The sequence below is a fragment of the Amia ocellicauda genome, chromosome 8 (genome assembly GCF_036373705.1).
Source record: "Amia ocellicauda isolate fAmiCal2 chromosome 8, fAmiCal2.hap1, whole genome shotgun sequence".
In the NCBI taxonomy this organism is placed as follows: Eukaryota; Metazoa; Chordata; class Actinopteri; order Amiiformes; family Amiidae; genus Amia; species Amia ocellicauda.
The window spans coordinates 39,609,203-39,634,834 of record NC_089857.1 but is presented as its reverse complement, the minus strand read 5'-3'; the positions used below and the strand labels follow the sequence as shown (position 1 = coordinate 39,634,834).

At 38.4% G+C, this 25,632-nt stretch overlaps 1 protein-coding gene across 1 annotated transcript in view; it reads right to left on the bottom strand.

The window, feature by feature from the left end:
- The window catches only part of chsy3 (chondroitin sulfate synthase 3), a 105,899-nt gene that overhangs the window by 77,196 nt on the left and 3,071 nt on the right, over nt 1-25,632 (bottom strand). The window contains exon 2 of the mRNA XM_066711368.1: nt 24,538-24,821. Coding sequence (XP_066567465.1) covers nt 24,538-24,821 — 284 coding nt within the window. The remainder of the gene's footprint in view (nt 1-24,537; nt 24,822-25,632) is intronic.

The following is a 25,632-nucleotide window of genomic DNA, read 5'->3' as shown; positions in this document are numbered from 1 at the left end:
GGTCTGCATCATCTATAGCCCCTTGTTATACAGACTGGTGAAACATTTCAGTCAGTTCTTTTATAAAAGAAAAATAGGTTTTGTAACATTTTTGTATCTTATAATGTACAGCTGAAATGCATAATCTCTAGCATTGCAGTCACTCACACGTGCCTGAAGCTTTGACTGTAGCAAATTATACCTTTTGGGGTGAATACATAATTGTGAAAGGGTGCATTGTGAGCATGAGCCCGTTATGGTGGTGCCACTCCCCAAGACAAGGGTCCCAACCCCCTTAGTGTGGATAAGGTGCTCACTGGTGTCCAAGCAAGGTCTGAGGTCTGCACACACTATGTAATGTACAATACAATTTTGCAATAAATGTTTCTGTAGGACTGAGGCTGGCTGTTCTGTGAGTCTAAAGGTATTAACATTCTCAGACCTTATCCCAGCCATGGATAACACAACAGTTTAAACATAATGGTCAGGCAGTGTTTTCAGGGTGAATGGTTTACTGCTAAGAGGTAAATTAAGTACACGTTCAAGCTAAAATACAGCCGTCATTCCCTGTAGCAAAGTCTAGCGTGGTTTGAGGCCACAACTTTGGAGGAGATAATAAAATCTGGACATTTTGTAACATGAGGTTCTACCTAGAATATTGATTTCTCCTGGTGTTAAACAAATAAAGTCAGAAATCTGTGCCACCTGAAGGAACGGGCAAAGACTTTTAATCTGGGCCATGTGCATGAAATAGAGCGCCATAGCCTATTCAGAACAGTCACTGTTTTTCAACTTGCCACAACGGCTAAAAAAATGTGTACTGTCCTGGAGCAAAATACGCATAGAGAGCATCCTAGAACCTGTGTATCAGGCTTGGCCCAGTACAGGCCCAGTTCCGGCATGCATGTCCAGAGATGGAGTGGTGTCTCCACAGGTGGTGAGAGCCAAAGAGAATGAAGACAACGTACTAAATATCACCGGAACTGCACTGCATTTAATTTAACGGAGAATGACAAGAGTCTTTGTAGCCAGTTATATCAAGGCCTTGATCCCCAAGCCACCTTTCTTCATTTCTTGTTCATAAATTATATCATACATGGTTTATACAAACTCCTCTTTTAAAGAGTTAACATCCGACTTCTTGAAGTGTCCAGCGGGTATAATATTCAAGAGAATGAGAAACGAAGCTGTCCATAATATATGAATCTGACATTTGTCAGAGCTTTGCGGTCTGATAAAAAATGCAGGAACCAAATGAAAATGGAATCCAAAATAACGAAATCAGTGAGATATAGGTTTATACGGTGAATATGTTGTACGCAGTACCTTTTGTTTTGTATTATTTACTCATGTTAGATTTCAGATTCCAATATTTGAGAAAATAAACACATGTATGAAAAGCAACAGTATTAACATTTGCAACATAAAACTTTCAGAAGACATAGCCGAAGTCTTTGGAAAACCAATAAAAGGGAAGCAATCTGTGAATAACTTCGGAGAGACTAAATAAATTGCAGAACACTGCAGACATAGCCAATATCAATAATGTACACAATGCACAACTGAAAACTGCATAGGCTTAGTAAGATAATGTCTTTGCATATATTAGATAAAGTAGGTTCAATTCACAAAGCCATTTATTCTAAAATATGACTAGCACCACGTTTTCTAAAATACATACATGAAAACCATGACACAGATTAACCGATGCATTATGTTGTTAGAAAAAAATAGATTCTTACTGAAAATATCTGTGCTACAAACAAGTTATGTAATTTCATAGAAACTCCTTATCATTTTAAAATTGAGTGTAACTAAGCTTCTGCTACAATGCCGTTACACCAGACTTGGTCTTTATTCTCCTGCGGTTTTTTAAACTTGAATCCAGGTTCAAATTCTACAAAACAGGTTAACTGAACCTGATTATGGAGCAAGAAATTAGGGCTGTATTATGCCTTTCCCTTAATCATGAAAAAAATAGCAACGCAAATAATAAACTAATAGTGCCAGTATGGTTAACTGCACAAATGCACAATGATAATATTAGAAATGCAGAAATATCATATTAATTTTAACTGCATTATGTTTGATAATGTGCGTGTGTGTGTGCGTGTGTGAGTGAGTCTCTTAATGAGCTTCTGCACTATAAAGCCCTTGTGCCTTGGCTGAAAATCTGAGCAGAACTATTACATCAATAAAACATGGCTTGACACCACACTATCACATTTGGATCCAGCCTTTTTTGCAGGTGTCTCTGGCCAAATTAATCGAGATTCATTTAACTATTAAATGATGGCAGGCGAGATTGTCTACTTCATTTCTGTGGAGAGGCCTGGTTCTCAATGTGCAGTGATAGAAGCCAATGAAGGTGATTGATGTTTCACTGAATTGGTGTTACAGCTGCCACAAACGGGAGCATTCCCTGGCACGCTCTCGGAGGTCTGTGCTTGTGTGGTAAGATGACCAAAATGAGATTAGCACTGAGACAGTCATCCCAGAAGCCCAGGTGCCAACGGGGGTGGGGAAATGGCTGGGGCTTCTTCCACTATCCCTGCTCTAAATGCATGAAAGTATTGCACTGAATCTCTGTATTGCTCAGATCAATAGTTTGTTATTAGATGTATTAAGATGTTTGAAAACCTCCAAAACCAAAACAGAATGCAGTGTATGCCTGCGTATGCCCTCGACTACACTGAATAGAAGTAATAATAATAATAATAATAATAATAATAATAATAATAATAATAATACATTTTAAGAAATTCCACAAAAAAAACATTATATGATATGCCCATAAACTGATTGGACATCTATAGCAAACATCTCTGTATATTTCATAAGAGTTTCCATGGCACAGACAGACTGACTGGGGCATTTTTTCCTTGAATCCTGGAATACGTCTGCATGTTTGTCATTAAAAAGGGGCTGCCTTAGCTCTGAATGCGATTTCCTTCTTTCCATCTGCCCTAATTTGGAGATCTTTAAAGTCTGGTCTGCTGCCTGCCAGACAGGCCCAGTCTCAGAAGTATTAAAACAGAAACATTTTTTCAGTCAGAGTACAATTCTGATGACTAAAGCTGAGGTCATTATGCTTAGACAGACTTTCTGTCCTGGCCACCTGTGACTGAAAGCACTATTAGGGGATCGCATTACTATGGCCTTGGATAAAAGTTTCCATCTCGCTTTGGCACAGGGCTCATGCAGTTTTAGTGCGAGGGGAAAAAAAACGTTTTCCTTGAGACTTTAGGATATTGTTCTCTCAAATTAAGACGAATATTGTAGCCTCAATATTCTAATCAAGATGAACCCATTCTTGTGGCGCACATTCTTGGCACACGTTCAAGGTCACCGAAGAGTCTACGCTATACTTTCCATCTGAACAACTTTAAATATGAAATATAGTAACAAACCATTACCACTGGCTATTAGACATAACATTCAGAACACTTGGAAATACAATTTATTGCAACTTTATCCTTATTGTTGGCATTTCATCATCAATTCACATCAACAGCAATTAGCCGATTCCCTTTTAAGACGGCATTAATGTCTTGAGTAATGGACGCTCTGGATTCTTGTGAAAAGCTGGGACAGGCCTGGAGCTGATAAGCTGGCGATTGGATTCTGCTGTTTATAATGGGGGAGCCTGAAAGATAATTTAGCAGGGGTACACAATGTGTGAGTTACAATGCTTTGAGGAAGATAAAACAGAAGGATTATGTTTTTCATGATTATCTTCCAGAATTCAGAAATGAACGGTTTTAGAATCATGTTGTTCAGACCACGATAGAGAGATTTAAGAGTTGCTTAAAAAAACCTGTTGCTAAGCCACAAGGAGGAAAACAACTAGAAGACAACACAGACCGCTTATTCCATAACCCAAATAAATAACCCAGAGATTAAGCAATTCCTCAGAATTCCTTCCTTTGTTCAGAATCTGTGTAGTGTGGTTATTATATATTATGGAATATTTGATCCCCTATTTTATTTATTCTTTATTAGGTAATATATAAGACAGATTAACACTTGCTTTGGGTTCATGTACATTTTTACATCCCATATATGTTCCCAATAGCAAAAGCCCTGAATTGACATTTCCCTTGTCAGTTATGTGTACTTGGTGATACTTGTTACATTGCTTACATAAGAAAACTGCTAGTTTTACCCTTCCTTCCGACCTACATTTTTCCGACAGGGCTAATTCCAGACGTGTTTCTAGCCTTAGAGCAATGTGGCAGAAGACCAGACATACAACCTCCTCCATAAGCACTCCAGTACTAACCATTACCACATTCACTCTACAGAGTAAGTCAATGGAAATGATGAATGCAAGATCTTCCATGCACAGTTCACACCTTCACCCGTCCAAGCTTATAGCTCACATTAAGGGCGAAGGAACTTGCAATGGGGCCATATGCTTCCAATAAAATATACCACACCCTGGGTGGTGGTGATGAGACAAAAGGTGAAGCCAGGTTAAACAGAACATTTACATTTATGGTGAAGTTGTGCATGGAGAGTGACATTTTAAAAGCCCAGGGCTGAGAGCAAGCGGTGGGTGTTGATTGGTTGGGCGAAGACCCAATTGAAATGAAGACGTCTGGGGAGCAGCTGTGGTCAGATCGATGGCTGGTAACTGACATGATTGTTTTCGATGCCAGGCCTTCTTCCAAGAGTAGCTGCTTAGTTGTCCTGCTCAAGTGATTTGTGAAGTGCCGAGAGAGACTTGGACGGTCTGCTCAGCGTAGCCATCCTTTTACAGAGGACATTTATTCACAGGGGTAACTGTCAGACTGTCACACAGGCTTGGAGTTCAGGGACAGCAGTGGAGCTTGGAGGGAGAAGAGATGAAGAGGAGTTGCATCTGAAGGAGGTTTTGCCATGTATTAACTGAAGCTTACTACTAGACAATGGGAGCTGCTGGTTTCCAGGATGTATGTATGTTTGTAGGTATGTATTTTGACAGCGTACGAGGAGTGGTACATCACCCTTGATCCTGCGCTCTCCTACACTCAGCACATCACCATGCTGACACGCACCTGAAGATTCTTCCTGAGCAACATACGCCAAATCTGACCCTTCCTCTCCGACTACTTGACTCAGCTGCTCGTCCAGTCCCTGGTCCTCTCCCGCCTGGACTACTGCTACTCCCTCCTGGCTGGCCTGCCTGCAACGCTGCAACTACCTGCCCGCTCCAGCTCATCCAGAACTCTACGGCTCTTCTGGTATTCTCTCTGCCCCGATTCGCACACGCTACTCCACTGCTCCGTTCCCTCCACTGGCTCCCGATAGCGGTACGCATTCAGTTCAAGACACTGACCCTCACCTACCAATGTCTCGAACACACTGCATCGAGTTACCTTCAGACCCTCGTCTCTCCATACATCCCCTCCAGACCGCTGCGGTCTTCCGGTGCCAGAAGACTAACTCTGACTCCTTGTCACTCTCCTTCCTCCAGAGCCGCTCCTTCTCATCCCTGGCACCTAAGTGGTGGAATGACCTTCCCACTGAAGTCAAAACAGCAGACTCTCTGACCTCCTTCCGGCGCTTACTCAAGACGCATCTTTTCAGACAGTACTTGTAATTCATTCATGTATTCTCCTGTAAGGTTGCACTTACATACATTTTTGTCATACCCTTGCCTTTGCATTACTAGCACCTGTATTGTTTATTTTGATATCCCCTATGCCCCTTTCCCTTGGCCCTTGACTGTGACTTAACATCTTGTCTGCACTCATCTTTTACAAGCTAAGATGTAAGACCTTATATATTGTTTACTGTATATGTCATATACACTTGTTTAAATTGTGAATTTGTAAAATGTATTATGCTTTGAATTGCACTGTATTATTGCACTTTGTATTGCGCTTATATTTACAAGACAAGGGCATCTGCTAAGAAATAAATACATGAATACATGAAGCGCTGCTAATTACCTGAGGGGAAACGCGAGTACCGCATATAGGCGAATTGAGCAGGAACGAAAGTAATGAGAGGAGAGAGGAGGAAGAACTTGGCTGACCACACGGCAAATGACCCATTTCTGGCTAACAAACTCCCAAGGACAACGACTACCGAACGGACACAGACAACAACCTTGTAAAATCCCAAAGCCAACGCCACAACCTGTTACCGGCATGACCCACACTGTGCCACAGTATGTATGTATATACTTTTACTTTTGCCAGGATCAGACACTTTTTATGTTTGTTTGTTTTTTTCTTTGATTTGTCTGTGTTTCTGTTGTGTGTGTGTGTGTGTGTGTGTGTGCAGGACCTCACCCAAGCTCACTTTTATAGCCCTGCTGGAATAATAAATCTCAGTTTGGAATAAAACTGGTCTGATACTGGAGTGTGGACTCATTTGCATTCTGTCATCTAACCTTGAGTAGCTGAATTAGAAAGCACTAATGCATATATATATATATATATATATATATATATTAATGGATTTCTCTCTCTCTTTCTCTACCTCTCTCTTCTGTCATTAACATACAGAAGTGCACACAATTACCCCTCTCCAACCATGTTGAATACAAAAAAAAAGACCAGCTCAGTTTCACTTTCTGACTTCTTTGAAGCAGGCTGTCAGACTCTGAGTTTCATTCAGCTGGGTGTTTAGCAAACCATTCTGGTGCCGAGATAGACTGACATTTATTTATTCTTTTAGAAACACTCTCAAGTTAAATACAAAACACTGGCATTTTTCTGATGATTTCTAACTCGATAAGAAGGGTGAAATGCTATTCCTAGACTACTTTACTACCAGGGAGTCCTAAGGTTAAAAGCAGGTTGGGGCTTGTTCATTGTTTGTTATTTCTAAATGTGATACTAACCTGTTTTCTGTATATTCTACCCACTGCTAAGTCTGGTTCAATTTTATGGAAAACAAAATATGTGTTATTACTGTGTAAGAGGAAATGTTCACGTTCTGCAAACAGCAGTGCTTTTCATGTATATAATCTGTAGCAGAACCACTAAGCTTCTAACTGCATCTTATTAGCTTTAATATGATTTCATAGAGAGGCTTTAATTATATTTTGTTGGCATAAAACAAAAACTAAAAGAAAATGAATGATTTCCTGCTAAACCTGCAAACCTCTTTAAATATTTTTTCCTGTCAGTTTATAATTACTTGATAAGTGCTAAAAATTTAGATCATGGAGGAAAATGGTTGAGATTAAACTACTTTATTCGGCCACAATTTATTTTCATACTATTAAATTCTATGACAAGACATATGTTTTACAGATGTCAATTTTTTATTTGCCTTTATTTAAAAAGCTTTTTAGTTTTATTCTTCTGGTTTTACTTATCACCTTTTTTCAAAGGATTTGAAAAAAAGAGCTACTATTTTAATTTCCCAAGAGTAGTGGAGCAAGAAACAGCCTACGAAATGTGCTAATACTGTGTAGACTCAATCGTACATATTTGTTGTCTTCACAGCAGTTAAAATGCTTAACCGTCTCATTTGCATAGATTGTAAAGGCTTAGGGGAATAGGTCAGTAAGTTTAACGTAACTTAAATATCAGAATTTATGTACTTATTTATCTCCGTTTATTTTGTGATGCGTTTGGATTCAGTCTTTATAAAAGGTAACTTTCGCAACAGAGTCTACAAAAGAACAACTTTTCTCGAAGTTCAAGTTCATGTAAGGTAGCTTGCTGAGTAAATCCAAGCCATTTATTTTTGACAAGAAAAGAACCATCCACAGCCCACGTTGAAGCACGCTACACTTTCAACACATAAGAGTGAACAGCCAACCGGGTCTGCAGACTGCAGATTATGTCTATATATCAACTGGAAGTCAGCAGCAATCACACAATTGTAGACAACTTCCTAAGACGAGTAAGTCTTTGAGGTCTCATTTGTCTGGTGTAATGGTATCCAGGCTGCACAGGCTGAACGCTGCTTTGAAACTCAATTACCCCACCACTAAAATACCGGTAATTTTACCTAGCTGATAGAGGCAACATTTTAAACAGTATAAAACCATGGGCCAATCCAAAAAACGTAAAATTAGAGGGTGGCAAGTAGCACTATTAGTAGGTCACACAAAAGCAAAGGCTGTATGAATAAAATAAAAGCTTTACATTTGTTTCGTATGATGGAGATCTTCCCATCAGTGTTTTATTATCAAAATCTGTGCGTCCAACTGTATGTACCCTGCAGTATCAGCCCTATACGACGTTGTGGAGACTCAGCTACCATTAAAAACAACTTCCCCAAAGACATCTGGTGGCTGAAGCAGAGAGAGACCCCCTGGCCACATGTTGAATACAAGGTCGGATCTGTTCCTAATTAGCTAATGCTCCAACGCAGTGAATCGATGCCAAAGGCTGCACCACAACTAGGTTTCAAAGTGATTAAAGTAGAATTAAAATTAAAGAGAAATACACAACTCTGCTATAAATGTAATATTGATCAAAATATATATATAGATTAATATTTTAACCTCTCAGACATATAAGCGATCTGACTACACAGGCCATGGAGCTATTTCATATCAGAAACCCCGGCTCACTTAATCTTAAGCGCCCCACAATTACATAAAATACAATGGATTCCATGTCAAAAAAAAAAAGATGTATTGATTGGTTACAAATCATTGAAAACATTTAAAAACATGTGCAGACAGTATCCTTTACGTTTCTCCAATTTCACTGGTGATATTGAACATCTGAAAAGAAAAGCAACCAATTAATCACAAACATAAGTGGTGAGCAAATGTGTACAATGTTCCTACACTGTGTCCTTGTTGTGCCTTTGCCGAGATGTCCATGTTTCCTTCCTCCCCACACAGTTCACATTGTGAACAAGTGCCAGGTGTCTAATTCAGTTATTCACCATAATTATATCTGGTGGCTTAGGGACAGTTTCCAAGGGACTGTCCACCAGTTTCCTTAGCAAACCCTCTCAACTCAGCAACACCATAAAAGAAAGATTGTTGGTTAAGAAAAAGTCCCCGTTGGATGGGCCAATCACCAATCGCCATCTAACTCCTCAGTGAATTGGGATATGTTTTATAGCTGGTTTGACGTGGTAGGTTACATCCCAAGGGTACAACATCTTTGCTCACACTAGGGATGGCAACCCACTTGCCTAGGCCAGGGTGCTAAAAACGACCCTCTCTGGTGCATAGTATTAAGAAGTATTAGGCCATAAAAGAACAGCACTTTCAGCCAATAGATCCTGAAACAAAAACGCTAAACCACACAATGTGCCATGTGATTGAGAGCACATCAGGCCTAAGGAAGATGTATTTTCTTAGTTGGCCATAAAATGAGTGAAAGCGGCATAATTAAAGTAGGCCATCTGTATTCCAGACAGAAACGGAGAGTCTGGTTTGAGGACAGACCGTCCTGCATGTTAAAAGGACAGAATTGGTGTAGTCGCAATAACCGATGCCACAGCATTTCGGAGTCCATGAAAAACAGCATAAATCACTTGGTACATCATTTGATTTTAGTTCTTATTTCCAGACCATGGCGAGATGGTTTGTCAGGGACAGAGACTGAAGCCTGTGTTGCATCACAATTTCAACCCACTGCGTGCAGAGTGTTTTGGAAAGGACTTTTCTTCATTATCCAAATGCTCATATATACTAAATGTGTGCAAGTAGCTTCCAACTTCAAGATGTCACTTGGCTCAGCAGGGATGCCAACTGTCTTTTTTAAGATTTTAATCACTATTTCAGTCCACTTAATGGTATTGTTTCTGCTGCAATGGTAACACTAAAGCAATCACATCAATTTCATTAAACAGCTATGGGAATTTAAACAAGCAAGGTAATAATATCAAAGTAAGCTGAAATGTGTCTTGTATAAGACATTATTATATCATATTGAGTCACTTTTGGGTTTTTTAACTGCAAGGGAGCAGACTAATTCATATCACATAATATTAAATAACAAAATCAAATGTTGTGGATGACACTAGACCAATCCACATTTGTATGCCTGCAAACACTTAATAAATTAGAACAACAATGTATATGAGCATGTTTTCCTTTACTTCCCAAGCACCGTTTACTAATTTGTGATAGGCAGGTAGGTCAAAGGTTTGATTTATTTTGAGGCCTTTATCATTGACTTTTAAGATTCTCCTTCTTGGATCTGAAAGTTTTCATTAAATATATATTAGCCTGTTTTTTTTGTTTTTTTTTTAGATTGAATTAAACCTTTCTGCAGAAGAATGTCAAGTCCCTGTATTTTGGCTTATCTTAATTTATTGTTGTATTTAACTCTGTAAAGACTCCATATACATGTTATAAGCTCCACTTTATAATGAAGTTGTCCGCATATTTTTATTTACTTGAGGCCTTAGATAGTCTCCCCACATAATAAAACAATTTTGCAACCAGTTTTTATTAATCTGCTTTATTATCTATCATTTTATCGTGTAAATTCCCGTCACAAAAACATTACAAGCAAATTGTAAATGTAAAAATGATGAGGAATTAATGATATTGTTTCCACTACATTATATTCACCGATTCAATAAGCCTATGACCAAAAACGATACACCTTCAATTGCAAATTCAATAAATATATTATATGAGAATGTACAATTTTCCATTAGGAAAACACTTATACTTTCACTCAGGCAAATCCATCTATAAAACCCTAAAAAGAACTTACTTCACACTTTGGAGTGGTTGTTTACTCTGCTCAACTGACACTTTTTTAATAGTCTCTGCATATACAGATAAACTTGGGAGAGGTCTGCAAAGTCATCAGGTTTCTATTATGTCGTGTAACAGAGATATGATTTATGTGTTGTCTTTTTAACCAGGAGGCAGAGGTTTGTAATTGTTCAAATCTGTTCTGTTCGTATGGAAATCCTTTCGGTAACCATGGGCTCGGCTCTTCCTGTGTGCTTCGCCAGAGAGCTTTGTCTTGCATGCGATCTGCTTTAAATCAAGTGATAGATGGGTTTCATCAGCAGATGCTGGTTTGCCTTATGGCATTTTACATTCATCCATCTGTTCCATATTCCTCTTATTACACACAACATTTTTAAATCGACAAGGACACGTTCTTACTGCCTGTAATAAAGAAAGAAATAAAAACGTAAAAACAGAAGCCGTTTTTATAGCACTAAAGACAACATGGTGTGATTAGCTCCATTAAAAAATAGATAGGCCTATATGATTATGACAGTTAATTTCAAGTTAGACATGCATCTAATTCCATATCTCGCTTTCATCTGCTCTCAGTGAAAGGAAGAACAGGTTCGCCCCACTCCGAAGAAGAGAGGACTGATGTGGAAGCGCTGTGGGGGGATTTAAATAGTAGTAAATGCCCGGCGTTGGGCGTCATGTCCAAAAGCCTTCGAGAGATTGAATGTTTAACATACTTTACTTGTTCTGACAGTCCCCCCCTGGTGACACATGACTTCTGTAAAGCCCCGGAGATTAGAGAGTCTCGGAGCAATTTCCCTGGCCTTAGATTTCATCTTCCACTTCCCTATCACAGTGCCCAGTGGTTATTGTTTTTTTTTCAGATGCCCAATATCTGACATTACCATGGCAAAGGTATTACTTTATATTGAAATCACTCTCCATTTACAGTTCTTATCTGTACTCCTATCCATGACACTGAAAACAGATGAGCAGCTTTCAGACGACTTGTGCTTCTCTCTTAAATCCCAAACATCGGCTCATTAACTTTGCTCTAATTCAGCCGCATTTCCGTACTCATAATCCTACAATGACAAATTAATCAAAGGGGAGATTATCTCAATATTAATGTTTATTTTTCACATCGTGTAGAACAATTCACCTTGTGCTTACTCTATATTGTACAGCACATGTAAGTTATTGCATATAATGTGCCATAAAGCACTTTGTGAAACAGTTTGGAAAAGGGCATTTACCAAGTGAATAACAATAACAATACGTATTGCAATGTATCCTTTGAAAAGTACCTATGTGTCACGAAAATGTATAAACCACACATATTGTAGTTTAGATAGACTATAAATACACAATAGCAATAGGCCTACACTTTTGTTTGTGCTACCTTAAGAGCAATAAAGCTCTGCAAGGTTTCCATCAACCACACAACTGAGCAAAGTTTACTATCTAATTGCATTGAGAATATCTCTCTCCCTGTCTCTGAGCTCCCTTCACTTTGATGTCGCTCAGAATATAATCAGGAGTTTCTTGAAATATTTCTTGAAATTTCCAGTTCTAATACTTCAATGTCTCCTTTACAAATACAATGCAAAAACTGCTTTAAGGTACCAAATACACGATGACTATACTTAATTATATTTCAGTCACACACCTTTGAAAGGAAACATCACTGCACTGAATATGAGATACAGTTCACTGTGTAAATAATACCTCTGCTTATCCATTCCTGTAGTGAATGTGCTGAAATGTCCACATTCACTCGAATCGGGTAATGACGTTCAGTCTTCTGCTGTTCAGCCGTTGCCACTCTCAGATACCAATTAGGGTCTGTAACATCACCAGTCAGTAATCCCACACACTTCTTGTAAACTTGTGAAAATAATCAAAAACAAGCCTTAGGTTAAGAAAAAAAGTGAAATACCAGAATACTCTGTTGTGACCTTTCATCAAACAACCACTAGTGAGGTTTATGAAGAACATCAGTGTCATTAAACATCTGCCTTGATCAGCTCTCCTACAGGGGAGTTTCAGCTTCTGCCATTCACTAGGAACTGTGGCACTTATCAGACGGGAGAGGCTTGAAAACCAATAGGTCAACAAGAAGTGGATGCCAATAGGTGGTGGATTATCCAGCCACACTGTACCAACCTTTGAGAAAATGACTCGTTTATCCCATCTCATTTACCCATTAGTAAAGTTATGACCATGCTTATTTAAGGATGCCTTTAATCGATGGGATCGTTTGAGAGGGAAGATTAATAGAGCCAAACACATGCTAATTTACTGCAGTCAAGCTGTTCCTTAAGGACAGCAGCTTATGTTGTTACCCAGTACAAAGGATCTTTCAGTCCTTTCTAGTAAATCACTTATTAACATGCAGAGCTCTCCCTTTGCTCAGTAGTACAAAACACCATAAATCAGTGGGCTGTCCGGCTGTGAGTGAATACATCTACAAGCCCCTTTAAAAATGATTGCATGTATCTGAATGCAGCCACTTCCGGAAAGATCTTGACCACCTTCGAGACCGTCAATGGAAATTGCGATCAGGAAAGACTTTGACTCTTGAAATATATGCGAGTTATCAATGTTTTGGGAGCTTAAATAATCCATGGCTGTGCCTTTGACCCCTGAATGTATTTGAATAAGTTTCCGTACAAAGAAACCAGACAAAAAACAAACAAACGACCAAATAACCCACTTCATCTGAAACATTTCCGAGTGACGTATGATTTGAACACTTGCCCAGCAGTGCGATTCATACCTATTAAGACACTCTGATGTTGAACATCTGGAGAGAACCAGGTAGAACGAGAGGCATGGAGTGATGAAATCAATATACTGTATATGGTCATATTCCCAGAATAGAAGCATTAACCTATTTCACATATCAAAAAATATGCTTTGGAACAAATTATGTCTGCAAAGTGATTGTAATTGTCCATAATCCTAATAAGCTCTCACCGGGATAAATAATTAATCAGATAAAGGATAAAATTAGATGTAGTGGTGGTGGGTCTCATCTGAATTCTGTAAAAAAAACTACATTCTTTAGGTTGTGTCTCGTAATAAGTTAAAATTGTCTTTTGGCAAATGATGGTGCTGAAGTTTCTTACTTTACAGTGGATATTCCTGGAAAAGAGCAAACAAAAATCAAATTTCCTAAGATGCATTCAGAGTAAAATCCCTCTTATAAATGTAGCATAAAGCAAATTAATTGGGAAGCAGTGCGTATTAAAATGAAGGAAGAGCTTTTTAGTCAGAAGTTATTTAAAATAACTTTAATTAGCTCCTTGTGTGTGTGTAAGGTGCACAATGCTTGGGAACATCCCCCCAAAAAAGACAGCATATAAATTGGTGATATTTGAATATCAGTCTAAAGGCAGTTTCTTTTGAGCTTCTGAACAGAGGTTCACAAACAAAGGAGGCAGTAGTCATGCGAGACATGAAGACGTATCAAATTAATTACATTTCTGAGTCTCCAGCTCTCTATGTATTTTTAAAAGGGTATAAAAATAACTACAATACAAATATCTTCATGCACAACCCCCATTGTTACGGTTTCTCCGAATCTCCTACCTCGGTCCACTTGTGTACTGCAGAATTTCAGCCTTTTCAATTTACAAAACACAGGCTTACTATACAGGTCGTGCGTAGAGGTGAGAATCGAATTGAAAGTAAATCCTAGATGCCTATATTGAGAAATGCCATATTTCATGTCAATTTGGGGTGTTCTCTCTCCTCGAATAATTTAAGATAATTTACTTGAGTTACTTATTTCTGAGAGCAGCCAAGAAAAAAAAATAAATAACTGACAACATGGCAGCCATGAATCTTGTACATTGGTTTGGTTTAGTAGCAGACGGGGATTAGAATAAAAATGTGGCTATTTATAAAAGGAAAATGCTCGTGGGTGATCCTTGGATTAGGGAGGAGCTGTGATACATGCTGCAGGTCTCAGGTGGGAGAGCGACAGCTGTGCATTATCTACGAAACCCTGTTTGAATTCATTGAGGACATAAATCGAAGTCTTTCCCTGTGACTTCTCCCCACCCTACTGGGCTCGTTTCAAAGATAGCACCGCTGTAAACACTTCATTAGACAGGTTTAACAGCTCAAACAGTAAGATCGGCATGCATTTCATAGGATAATTACAATTTTCAGTCAAAAATCATGCAAATTCTTAGGCATAGGGTCTGAGGTCTTGCGGTTGTTAATCAAATGCTATTATATGCTGTACATGCGGTGCACACTGTTTTTGATTCAAATTATTACATGCAAAACTACAATTGTCTGTATTTTTGTTTGTTTTTTCGCTGTTGTACACTGTTATGGATGACGGTGATGTTTAATATGGTATCTAATGTGTGTAGGACTTCTCAGTGTGTTCAAATATAATAAAGGGTGTGATATATGTACAATTAAACAATCCATTTGGCCAATTTCCGATAGGTCAGATGCAGGTTCCTCCTTTTTCAGTGAAATCATTTTAGTTAATCAGGTTGTGTCTACGGCATTGACAGAACCAAAGCTAAAAACTGTATTACATTGTTTGTGTTGATTTTAGCTTCGCTTTGCGCTTGCTCAAGGCCGCATGTCTGAAAGTTCAAATCTTGTTTTTACAGGGCATTACTTTGCAAGCTCTGTTTGAGATGGCTTTTATCCCAGTGTAAATAACCCCCTTCAATGGGCTGGAGAAGACACATCATATAGATAATAATTTGAAACCTCAGTGGAGCAAGGCTTCATCGTGACTCTTTAAAGGTTAGCATCTCGACTCAGACAGCATTCCAAAGATGCCTGAATTCAAACCAGCACATTCCTGTTACTTGTTAGGTTCTTAGCACCAGATTTAACCCAGATACAGTAGTTGCATATTTGTACAGTTAAAAGTTGGATTCAGTTAATCAAATAAAAGGAATCCCGTTGTGTTTCCTTGACAGAATGAAAGCGAGGCAGTTGCACTGATTCTGCTGATAACTCTGGCAGGACACAAAACACTTCACAACTCGCTGGTCTAAACTTTCGGTACGCTCAGTCTTGAAGGGCAACGTTTGTGTGCGTTTTTTCCAAGAAGCGTCTATGCCACAGCATAGCTCAAGCCACATAGTTACATACACATCTGAAGTCATTGGTTTGTGGCCTCTGAAACTCAAGAAAAAAATGGCTTCAGTACTGTGCAGCTTTTATTTGTATCATTTAGATCTCTAAGATAGATGGTAACAGCAAATAACTTCCAATAATTCTTTTTTTCTGGCCAAGTACTTGGAGAGAACCTGCCAACAATACTATCAGAGTCATTGGATTTTTTGTATCATTTAAGAAGAATATTTATTTTGAAATGTTGAATGCTCAAAAAACATGCATTGAATGTTAAATAAGGTCCGATGACAACTGTGTTCCTTTTAGTCACATCAAATTTGTTTACAGGCAAATCCTCACTTTTTCTCACCTAAATACTCAGCTTTCTCAAAGTATTTCCCCAGTTAAGACAACATGAGAGGCTTTTATACATCAATAAATTATGTGCGTGATCAATTTCAACAAAAGCTTAGGAGTTACACAACATTTACATTTACAATCGACAATGTTGACAGCTTCGGCTAGACCAAAGAAAACTATCCTCCTGTCTTTGCTTTTGTGTGACCTTGGCCAAGATAACTGAACCCCCTTGCCACCGTCAGTGAAGTAAAGAATGCTACAGTCAACACATGAGACAACAGCCAACACTTTTCAGTCCTCTCACAGATCTCCTGCTGCCCTATCATTTCAACTCACCTGAATAATCATCTTTCCCTCTCATCCTGTTTTAAATCCCCCTGCCCTGGCCGTACACAAAGCACACATTCATTTCAAATGGGGTAACACAGATACTGTTCGAAACGCAAAACACCGCCGCCCTTGTCTGGCAGACAGAATGTGACGAGACTAACTCTAATCAGTTTACCACAACATGATAGGGATTACTCTCCCACCAGATCCGTTTAAACCACTTATCTATTAACGCACAGCTGAAATACGGTATTCATTCCCATTGTTACAACAGCGCATGAGACTAATTAACAGATGTAGAGAGCACTGTTGCCCCGGTATATAAGGTGACTGATAAGCAGCAACCATTACGCCAGGGTGGGCGTAATCTCAAAGTCTTGGAGATTATCTGAATTATGAATTGTGTGTTGAAATATAACTGCTCATGAACCAAAAAGGGAGAATTTGATTGTCCTGTAATTCAAATGGCTTCAAGATCTTACTTACGTGGTGGTTATTACCAACAAAGTTCAAACTTGCTCACCACGAAAGGTGACACTACTATGACAGCATTGAGGCCTTGGAGACACAACCTCCCTGGAGTATTTTGGCACATTTTCCTATCTTGAAATCCCTCTGCTAGGCGTGATGAAGTCCAAGGAAAATAAACAAAGGGGAAAAATATATTTTTTATATGCCTAATCTAGAACATAATGTTCATCTCTGGTCAACACAAAAAAAAAGTGATTTCACATCTGGAAAGATTTTGTCGATGAACAATGAGTTTTTCAACTTTATCCACAGTAAGTACAATCTGCACTAACTGAAGGAAGCAAGACAGGACAGTTCTTATATGTAATATATACTCTTATAATCTATATCAAGATTTCCTGAACTGGGATGGTTAGAACTTTACAGAGGACAACTATTAATTTTTGTAGAACAGCAATACTAGTGTAGTCTGATTGTGTATAACCATTTAAGTCTTAAAGAAAGCAGGGTTTTTCATTCGGCTGCAGTCTAGGTGTTGCAGTGCCCCAGCGTGCTCAAATGGAGGTGATCCCAGCTGAATAGAGATCATTGATACCATCTGGTAAAATTATTCTGAAACGGAAACGCTGACGAAAAGTGTGCACAGAGCTCCAGCAGAGAGCCAAGTTTGAACCTTTCTGTACGTGCTATTCCAACACAAATTATGCCAGGGGATTTAAGTTTTAACCATATGGTATGTGGGAACGCTATCAGCCGAAACAGAGGGCTTTTACTTTAGAGCCAGCAGAGAGAGCTTGTGTGTGAAAGCCAGTCACCTAGACATTTTCATCCCATCCCCAACTGAGGGATCAAGGTTAACCTTTCTTCCTGTTGCCATTTCAGGCCAGGCTCCTGTCTCAGGATTTAGAAAATTCATACTATTTTAGCCTCTGACATTCTTTGATAGTCGTGTCACTCCACCCACCGCAGCTGCAAAATGAACCACATCAATCTTGCACGCTTGCATCCATCTTTTGTGCAGATTAATAATGACACACTTTATCATAGAGGGTTGGGCAGGAGGCATCAAGCACAAGGATTAGAAAATACAATTTGCAAAGCGGGAGTTAAAAATGATTAAACTGCATATCAAAAAAACTAAAAAACATCAAATCAAATGCACTTCATTGATATGCTCCCAGCGTTGTGTAAGCATTCAGCGACACACGCAAGTAAGTGTACACCAGCCGTTTGAAATGGTGAGAGAAACCAGACACGCCACAGCACCTTCCTGCCCATAATCTGAAACCCACCACCTGCCCATCACACTCCCACTCCCAGTCAAGTTCCCGCTCTACTCTGAATTAAGTCACTGAATAGAGTGACACAAGACAGGCTGCACATTCAGAGAAACAACCCTATTAAAAAGTTTTTGTAAGTGGCGGATGGTACACCGACTCCATTAATAATGATTGCGAGATATGAGTGCTGCTTTCAAGAGCACCAGCGCAATATCATCTGAGGCATCAAAAAGATTTAATTTAATCTCCTCTGTGTTACCTGACATGCATAGACACAAATGAAGCCCCGGCACTGAGATGGCAGCGCAAACAAATAAAGCGTGATCTGAGAACCATGTGGGGAGTTACAAACGTGTTGAATTTTCTGGTGCACAGTTTGCATCAGGTGGGGCGTCCACTCAGCAACAACCGTGGATTAAGGGGGAATGATACATTTATTAATTAGCTTAAAATGTTGTTGCACCCATAGCTGAAATATGATATTACTTCTAGACATTTATCTTAAAATCTCCATCAGTTTTTCACTGAAAAGAAGAGCTCTCACTTCACCACACCAGGCACAGACAGAAGGACAATACATACAGCTTTCTTTTTTCCCGCTAATGAATGCTCTTGATCGTGATCAAAGAAAAAACAGATCCTACAAACATGCCAATTCCAGGAACTGAAAATGATTTACTCTCATAATTTTTATAATGAGTTTGAATAAATTAAATTTCTGCCCTCAACTTCGAAAGCGTAATTTGTTCATGTTTTAATTTTTTTTTCATTTAAATAGCATTCCGCAAATTCTCAACATTCATAATTGTCCAAGCAAATGTAGGCTGAGTTAATAACAAAGAACCCAGCATACACTTTTCACTTTACATAGATGCAATTAAATAACATTAACATGACACATTTCTGTAATTCCTATTTAAAGAAATATAATAAGAATATTATGCAAATGTATAACAAAATGCTTTGAATCCCCGGAAAACACTTATTTCATATTCCTCAGGCGAAGAATCTCCCCCACCCAGATTGCAACATTTCATTTTGTTTTAGGATTGTTTTACATCTTTGATTTTCATTATGTTTTAATGCAAAAAATAAAATTAAAAAACATTATGTGAAAGTAGGTACATTTAGGGGTAAAAACTAGATCTTATTCAATATGCAGTTTTCTTTTTGATTACGTGTGGCATTTAAATAATTTAAATATTTGGCTATGATTCATAAGCATTGCCAGAATCAACTCCTGGACAAACAATAGAAACAGTCGCACATCTAACTGGTCCCTTTGGGAACTGAAGATTTTGTGTCCACCGCACAGATGCAGTACCTTTTATATTCAGTGTGTTTTTTGAAGCAAAGGAAACTCAACTGCACTGAGGTGTGATTGTTAGATCAGGTAGTTTGTCCTTTGTTACCACTAAAACTCAACTCACAATGGATTCAATCAGTTGCGCTTCCAAAGCTCTACTTTTGACCACCAGAAGCCTTTTTTTCAATCTGTTTTTACTGTCACACATGGATGTCTACAGCAAGATAATTGTTCAAGATCAAACATATCTACAAGAGATACAAAGAGAAAATGGCGAGGCAAGCCAAACCTCAGTGAGTTCATAAGCTGGAGTAATGTGAACAATTCCTCATCCAGGTATTAAAACATTTTGAGACAAAGTGCATTCATCAAGTGGAAGTACCAGGCAATTAGTCCTGTGCCGCTTTCCCCCCCATCTCACACAAAAGCAGAGACCAACAGAGACTCTGTAGAATTACCAACTGATAGGTCAACCGCAAGCTGGAGAGCTGAAGACAGAACTACATTCATATGCCCGGCAATGTGCACTGTCAGTGTCAAGCCATTCACTGCGAGCAACAGGGTTCTCGATTTCATGGCAACCCACTTAACCTTGCCAGCAGTCTGCCAGTTGTGTGACGCACCTGGGGGAATAATGATGCTAATCAAGAAATGACAGCCCAGATCTGACCCAACAATATCTAGACCGCTGGGCTCAGCTGAGCTCCAGGAACAGGTCTGTGATCTGCTCAGCCCCCAGGTGCTTTAGAGTTACCTATATACAGTTCCTAAAATGTATTACAGGTAATCGCAATAATAACACCAACATACAGATAAGATTGTCCTGGGCTTGGTGTAGTAACAAATTGAGACATTTTAAATAATTAATTTTAATTATGAATCCATCTTCAAACTGCTGGAAAGCGACTGTCAAGAGCTTTCCCTTTCGCTGCTACACTTTTTAAAAACACTTTAAGCAAATTTCACTTCTGTATCATGCCCTCAGCCTATTCATAATTAATTTTGGATCCGTAGAATTATGCATGACAATATATTGACACCACACAGAAGCCTGCATTAGGCCGATGTAATGGATGGCTTGTGGAGTGAAAAGGACCAGTCGAGAGTTATTTTTAATCAGGATACACCGGATAAGTGAACAGGAAATGCACTCACATATTATATTTATCAATATTATGTAACAAACTGGAAATGACAGGCTCATGACTCCATATTTGTCCTAAATGTGCCCTATGTTTTCCATGACTTGGCTCTCTGAACTTTATTTCAGACGATGCAAAATGCAGGGCCCTACTTATAGAGCCTAACAAAGATTTATGTTTCCCTTTATGTTAATCAATATGCAGATTGAGTATTGTGGTGCATGCCAGCAATTTGGTACATTTCTGGAAGCTTGTGTAAAGCCAGAGGATCGCAAAAAAACACATAATCCAAAATACCATTATTCCAGGATAGGTCCTTCACTTTAGTCACTGTATACACCTGGCTGGGGCATGGACTGTCTTTGCATGATGAAGAAAACGTGTAAAAGACTTCACTTCCAAATATGATCTCTTTAGGCATTTTCTCTCTTCACCTCATACCTCTGTTTCCTCCCACATTGATTTTAAAGTTAAATTTCCATAAGATTTCAAAATGAAATTGCACATAGCCCCTCCATAAACAGATCTTAGCATAACAAAACAATTACTGAAAGTCAAGCATTATGCATTACTTCAGTTTCATTTGAGTCTTTGAAGTGTGCTGGGAAAGACTGCCCTTTGAACACCAGAGAGCAAAATAGTGAGGGAATTACAGAAAAGTCATAGTCTTGCAAATCTGTGAGCAGTCCTTTCAGCAAACTAGAAGTCACCACAGTGTTTTGCCGTTTTTTGTCCTCAAACCCCCAGTAATGGCGTTTATATGTGAAGCCTAAACTGAAAGGCTTTTTTGAGCTGCCAGTTTTCAACATATCTGTCTGTCTGTGTGCCTTTTGCATTGGAATAATTAAAAACACCATTCTGAATTGAATAGGTTTTTTGTAGGTTAAACTAGTTCAAATAGTATTTCACCTATGGCCATAGCAATGAAACGATATTGAGGATGACTTATGTACTTGGGAGTACACTGTTTAAACTGTAATTGGCTTCTACAAAGGAATCTGTAAGTAATAATAAGAAAAAATGAAAATTGAATGAATCCACCTACTGTTAAAAATAGCACAGTATTGTTCCCTATTCTGCCCATCCATTACTTTTGGCTTAGTAGCAACTCTATGTCACCCTGGGTGTCAACTACATTGCACCTAGTGTATAAATTAAATTGTGTAATTAAGAGGCACAATCAAGATTAACATTCTCTTAAAACAATACAGACAGCTTAGTATTCATTAGATGGCTCTACACAAAGTTAGCAGTACAATAATACAGTTACATCCCAGGTATGTTAATAATGTGAAAGCCTCCATTTAATAAATATTTAAAGGTAAACATGAAACTAAGCCCCACGTCAAAACACAATAATATTTTCAGTGGAAACTTTAAGGTCATTTTCACAAAACTGTTACTAAAACAAACAGATAAATAAATAAATAATTACAATTGAAACAAGGAAATATATTTTCTCACTGTTTCTAAGCATTACAATCTGACTTCATAGATATAGTTTTCAGTTTTCTGTTGTATAATTATTACTTCCTGACTTTGCTATACTTTTAAATTCAAGGTTAGCAATTTAAGCACAGAGGTTAAACTCTAGTTACGAGGACTGAGGTTTTTGGAACCGAGATAAAAGTAGAACAGGCCAGTCTGATAAGTAAGGAAGTCAGTGCAAAGGAATTATGCGTTGTGATTACCAAGAAAAAGTAGTAATGTAATTCGAAACTACTGTTACCAATTCAAATCAGATGTGTATCTCAGTGTCATTTTTTTATATCAAGTTAATGATTTGTTATTTTTTATTAAGTGATGCCTCTAAAACATGTTAAAATTAACACACGACAGATGACTCTTCAGAAGTGGTATTCATGTTTTACTAAATAGAACAAAACTGCAGCAGGATTTCCTTTGTGCAACTTGAGTACTGTTGTGTCAGTTTGTTGGCCCCTAAGTAACTGAACATTTATGCCAATTGTATTTCTACTCTTATGTTTCCATTTAAAATTAAATTAATTCACTATAATGGCATTCTTGTACTGCCTAATGCCTTTTCTTTGTTTTCTTTCCCCATACACTTAATTGTCTTCTTCCCTCAAACGTCTCTTCTTGTATACGTGTAAACCAGCTGGTTCCTTGCCTATTCAGCTTCATACAGTCTTCAAATATAATAATAACACTGATAGAGTGAAAAGACAGAAAGTATAAACCCTTTAAGGAATCCTACATTTAATTATAATCTTAAAATATGTGTAACACAGTGTTAGCATGCTAAATAACGCCTCTTGTATCCACATTGCACTGTGAGATGAAAAAATATATCTTTAAGGAACATAAAATATAAACTGACAGTCAAGAGAAAGACGGTAAATTACAGCCCAATGGAAAAAGAAGTACAGCTACAAAAGCTAAGGCTGCCATCTTGAATGTCACAATTTCTACCAAATGGCAAAACACACATCTGACATTGTTGTGCAAGTGCTATGTCCGAACAAGGTTTTAATGAACTCTGACTCTAAGCTAAGAGTTAGAGTTAACATTTAAACTCTCTATTACTGCAGCTTTATAGTGTTAATCATGTAGAAGTCTTTCACATACTGACAGTTTCATAAAACAGTTCCCAATCCCAGAACTTAAGCATTTGTGAATTTCTCCTTAGGGACATTGGAAATACACGTATTCTTTTTTGAAAATGGTTTAATATGACGTCATTGTGCTAAGTAATATTTCTTCAGAGTTCAGGGTAATATTGTGTTTACTTTTTGCTGCTGTGCAATTTCCTGTCAGCTTCCTCTACAAATTGACAAGATTCGCCACTAAAATATGCACGTTTCTCCCTAAAATTCTGCAATTAAAATATCTTCGGTGAATTGGGAATTCGACAATAAAATATTCATCTGGAATCATTTTTAAGTTTTATTCTCTTCCTTCTCCAGGTATAATATTATTTAATTGAGTATTTTGGAGGCATCCAACAGAGCAAAAGACTGAATAGTCTCAGGGTGGTTGTCTCATTTCTAAGTATAATGAGGAGTGCTGACACATCAAAAGCAGTCTTCCAACTTAATAACTAGAGAAATATCAATAGTACAGTAAACCACCTTCAACACAATACACTTTCAACACAAAATGTCAATTCTGTGCACCTTATCTGAACAGGATAATCACCACATCTGTCTGAAACTAGTTAGGATGACATCCTTCATTACAGTGAGCCCTATCTATACAGAATGCTTTAAGATCAAGCTGAAAATGTGCTTACACTTTACATTTTACTGTAGGGTAGTGACCGTTGGACATTTATTGCACAAAACTGTGAGGAAACAGCCCTAATATGGTGAAGTACACATTAACCTTTATTTTTACCACTACAAGAAAAGTATTTTTTTGTTAGCGATGGGACACTCTTATTTGAGCAACTCCTATACAGGCAACTAAGTTCAGTTCTCTTCCTATCAAAAGAGTTTCTTCTTCCATCATAAGTAAGAATAACAGACTTCAGAAAATAAATATCAATATTATGAGGAATTGTTAGGAAATACTAAGAATACAACAGAAAACTATATTGATCCATGTTAGTCCTGCTGAATTAACCACAACCTTTTTGAAAATTACCATGAAATTGTATCAAAGGTTCAGGTTTATATTGGTGTTACTACGACGTATTAGAAAAATGCTTGATTAACTAAAGATAAGGCAAACTATCCCACAGAAGACAATGTGTTTCAAATAGCTGTATAGCTGTGTAAATCCCCCCACTAGGTTATGCCATAGGCTGGCAGTTATTTAAAGTAGCTACTGACCCCCAGACACGTAGTCCCAATCAGAGATGTGATGCGTCTTAGCAAAGCCCTTCTTGTGAAAAAAATATGGAAGCAACACCTTTCCTGCAAAGAGCAGATTGAGCATCGCCCGTGTCCTGACCCATCCTGCACCCCCTCCCATCGCGGGGCTTCTTACCTCATAAGACCAGACGCACTGGGTCCCTCCGAACCTCCGCACGCAGCGGCCCACCTCCACGTCCTCATGCGTGGTGTACATCTCCCGCAGACACTGTCCGATGTGCGGCACCATCCTGCGCAGCACCTCCCTGCTGAAGATCATGCCGGGCCCCCCCATGCAGAAGTTCTCGCCCGGCTCCAGAGCCAGCTTGCCCAGTTCCTCAGTGGTGCCCAGTCCAGTCTGGCCCAAATACAGGGGCTTGCTGCTGTTCAGAGATCTGAGGAAGCCCTCCAGCTTCTCGCCTTTCAAAACAGAAGATAAATTAGAAAGAGAGAAACACAAACATATGATTTTAGCACAAAAGACAAATTATCTTTATGTGTCAACTTGCAGCAGTGCAATCCTTATTATGTATAAATGCTCTGTAGTTTTTTCCACTGTTGTATACCATAATATTGGTAATTCTTTGAAAGATCAAACCACAATCTTACATTAGTAAATCTGTCCTGGCAAACTGGTCTTGAAAATGCAACAACAAATAGTCTATACATAGCCATTATTATTAGGCAGATCATAAAACAAATTGTGTAAATTGCAAGCAGAAAATTGGAAGCATGTGCATAAGCCAAATCATCTTGCCAAGCAATTCTGGAAAAAACAAAACAAAAAGAAACCCTCCCTTCGATTCATCACATGCAAGATGATCCACCTGGAATTCTACATATTTCCGTACCTAATGAATTTTTCAGCTTGTGGTTTAACACAGATCCCACCAGAATGGTGCAGTAAAAAATGCAGAAACGTGTACATGGTTTATGTTGTATTTAGCTGTGATTGAAATCCATAAACTCATATAGTCTTGTGAGAATTGGGTTGCCATCTCCAAATTAGGGTTACGGTGGTACAACTAACTATCAACAGCAAAAACATAAAGAGACAAAACAAATTGAATAGTGGGTTGGGTTTGATGGTATTATAGTCACAATTCATAATAGAGCATTTTTAGCTGCTTATTGTCTGAATTTTAAACCAATGAATGATGACAAATGATTGATCTACAACCCTCAAGGGACATTCAGTGAAAAGGTAATGGGTACATTAAAGGTCAGCACT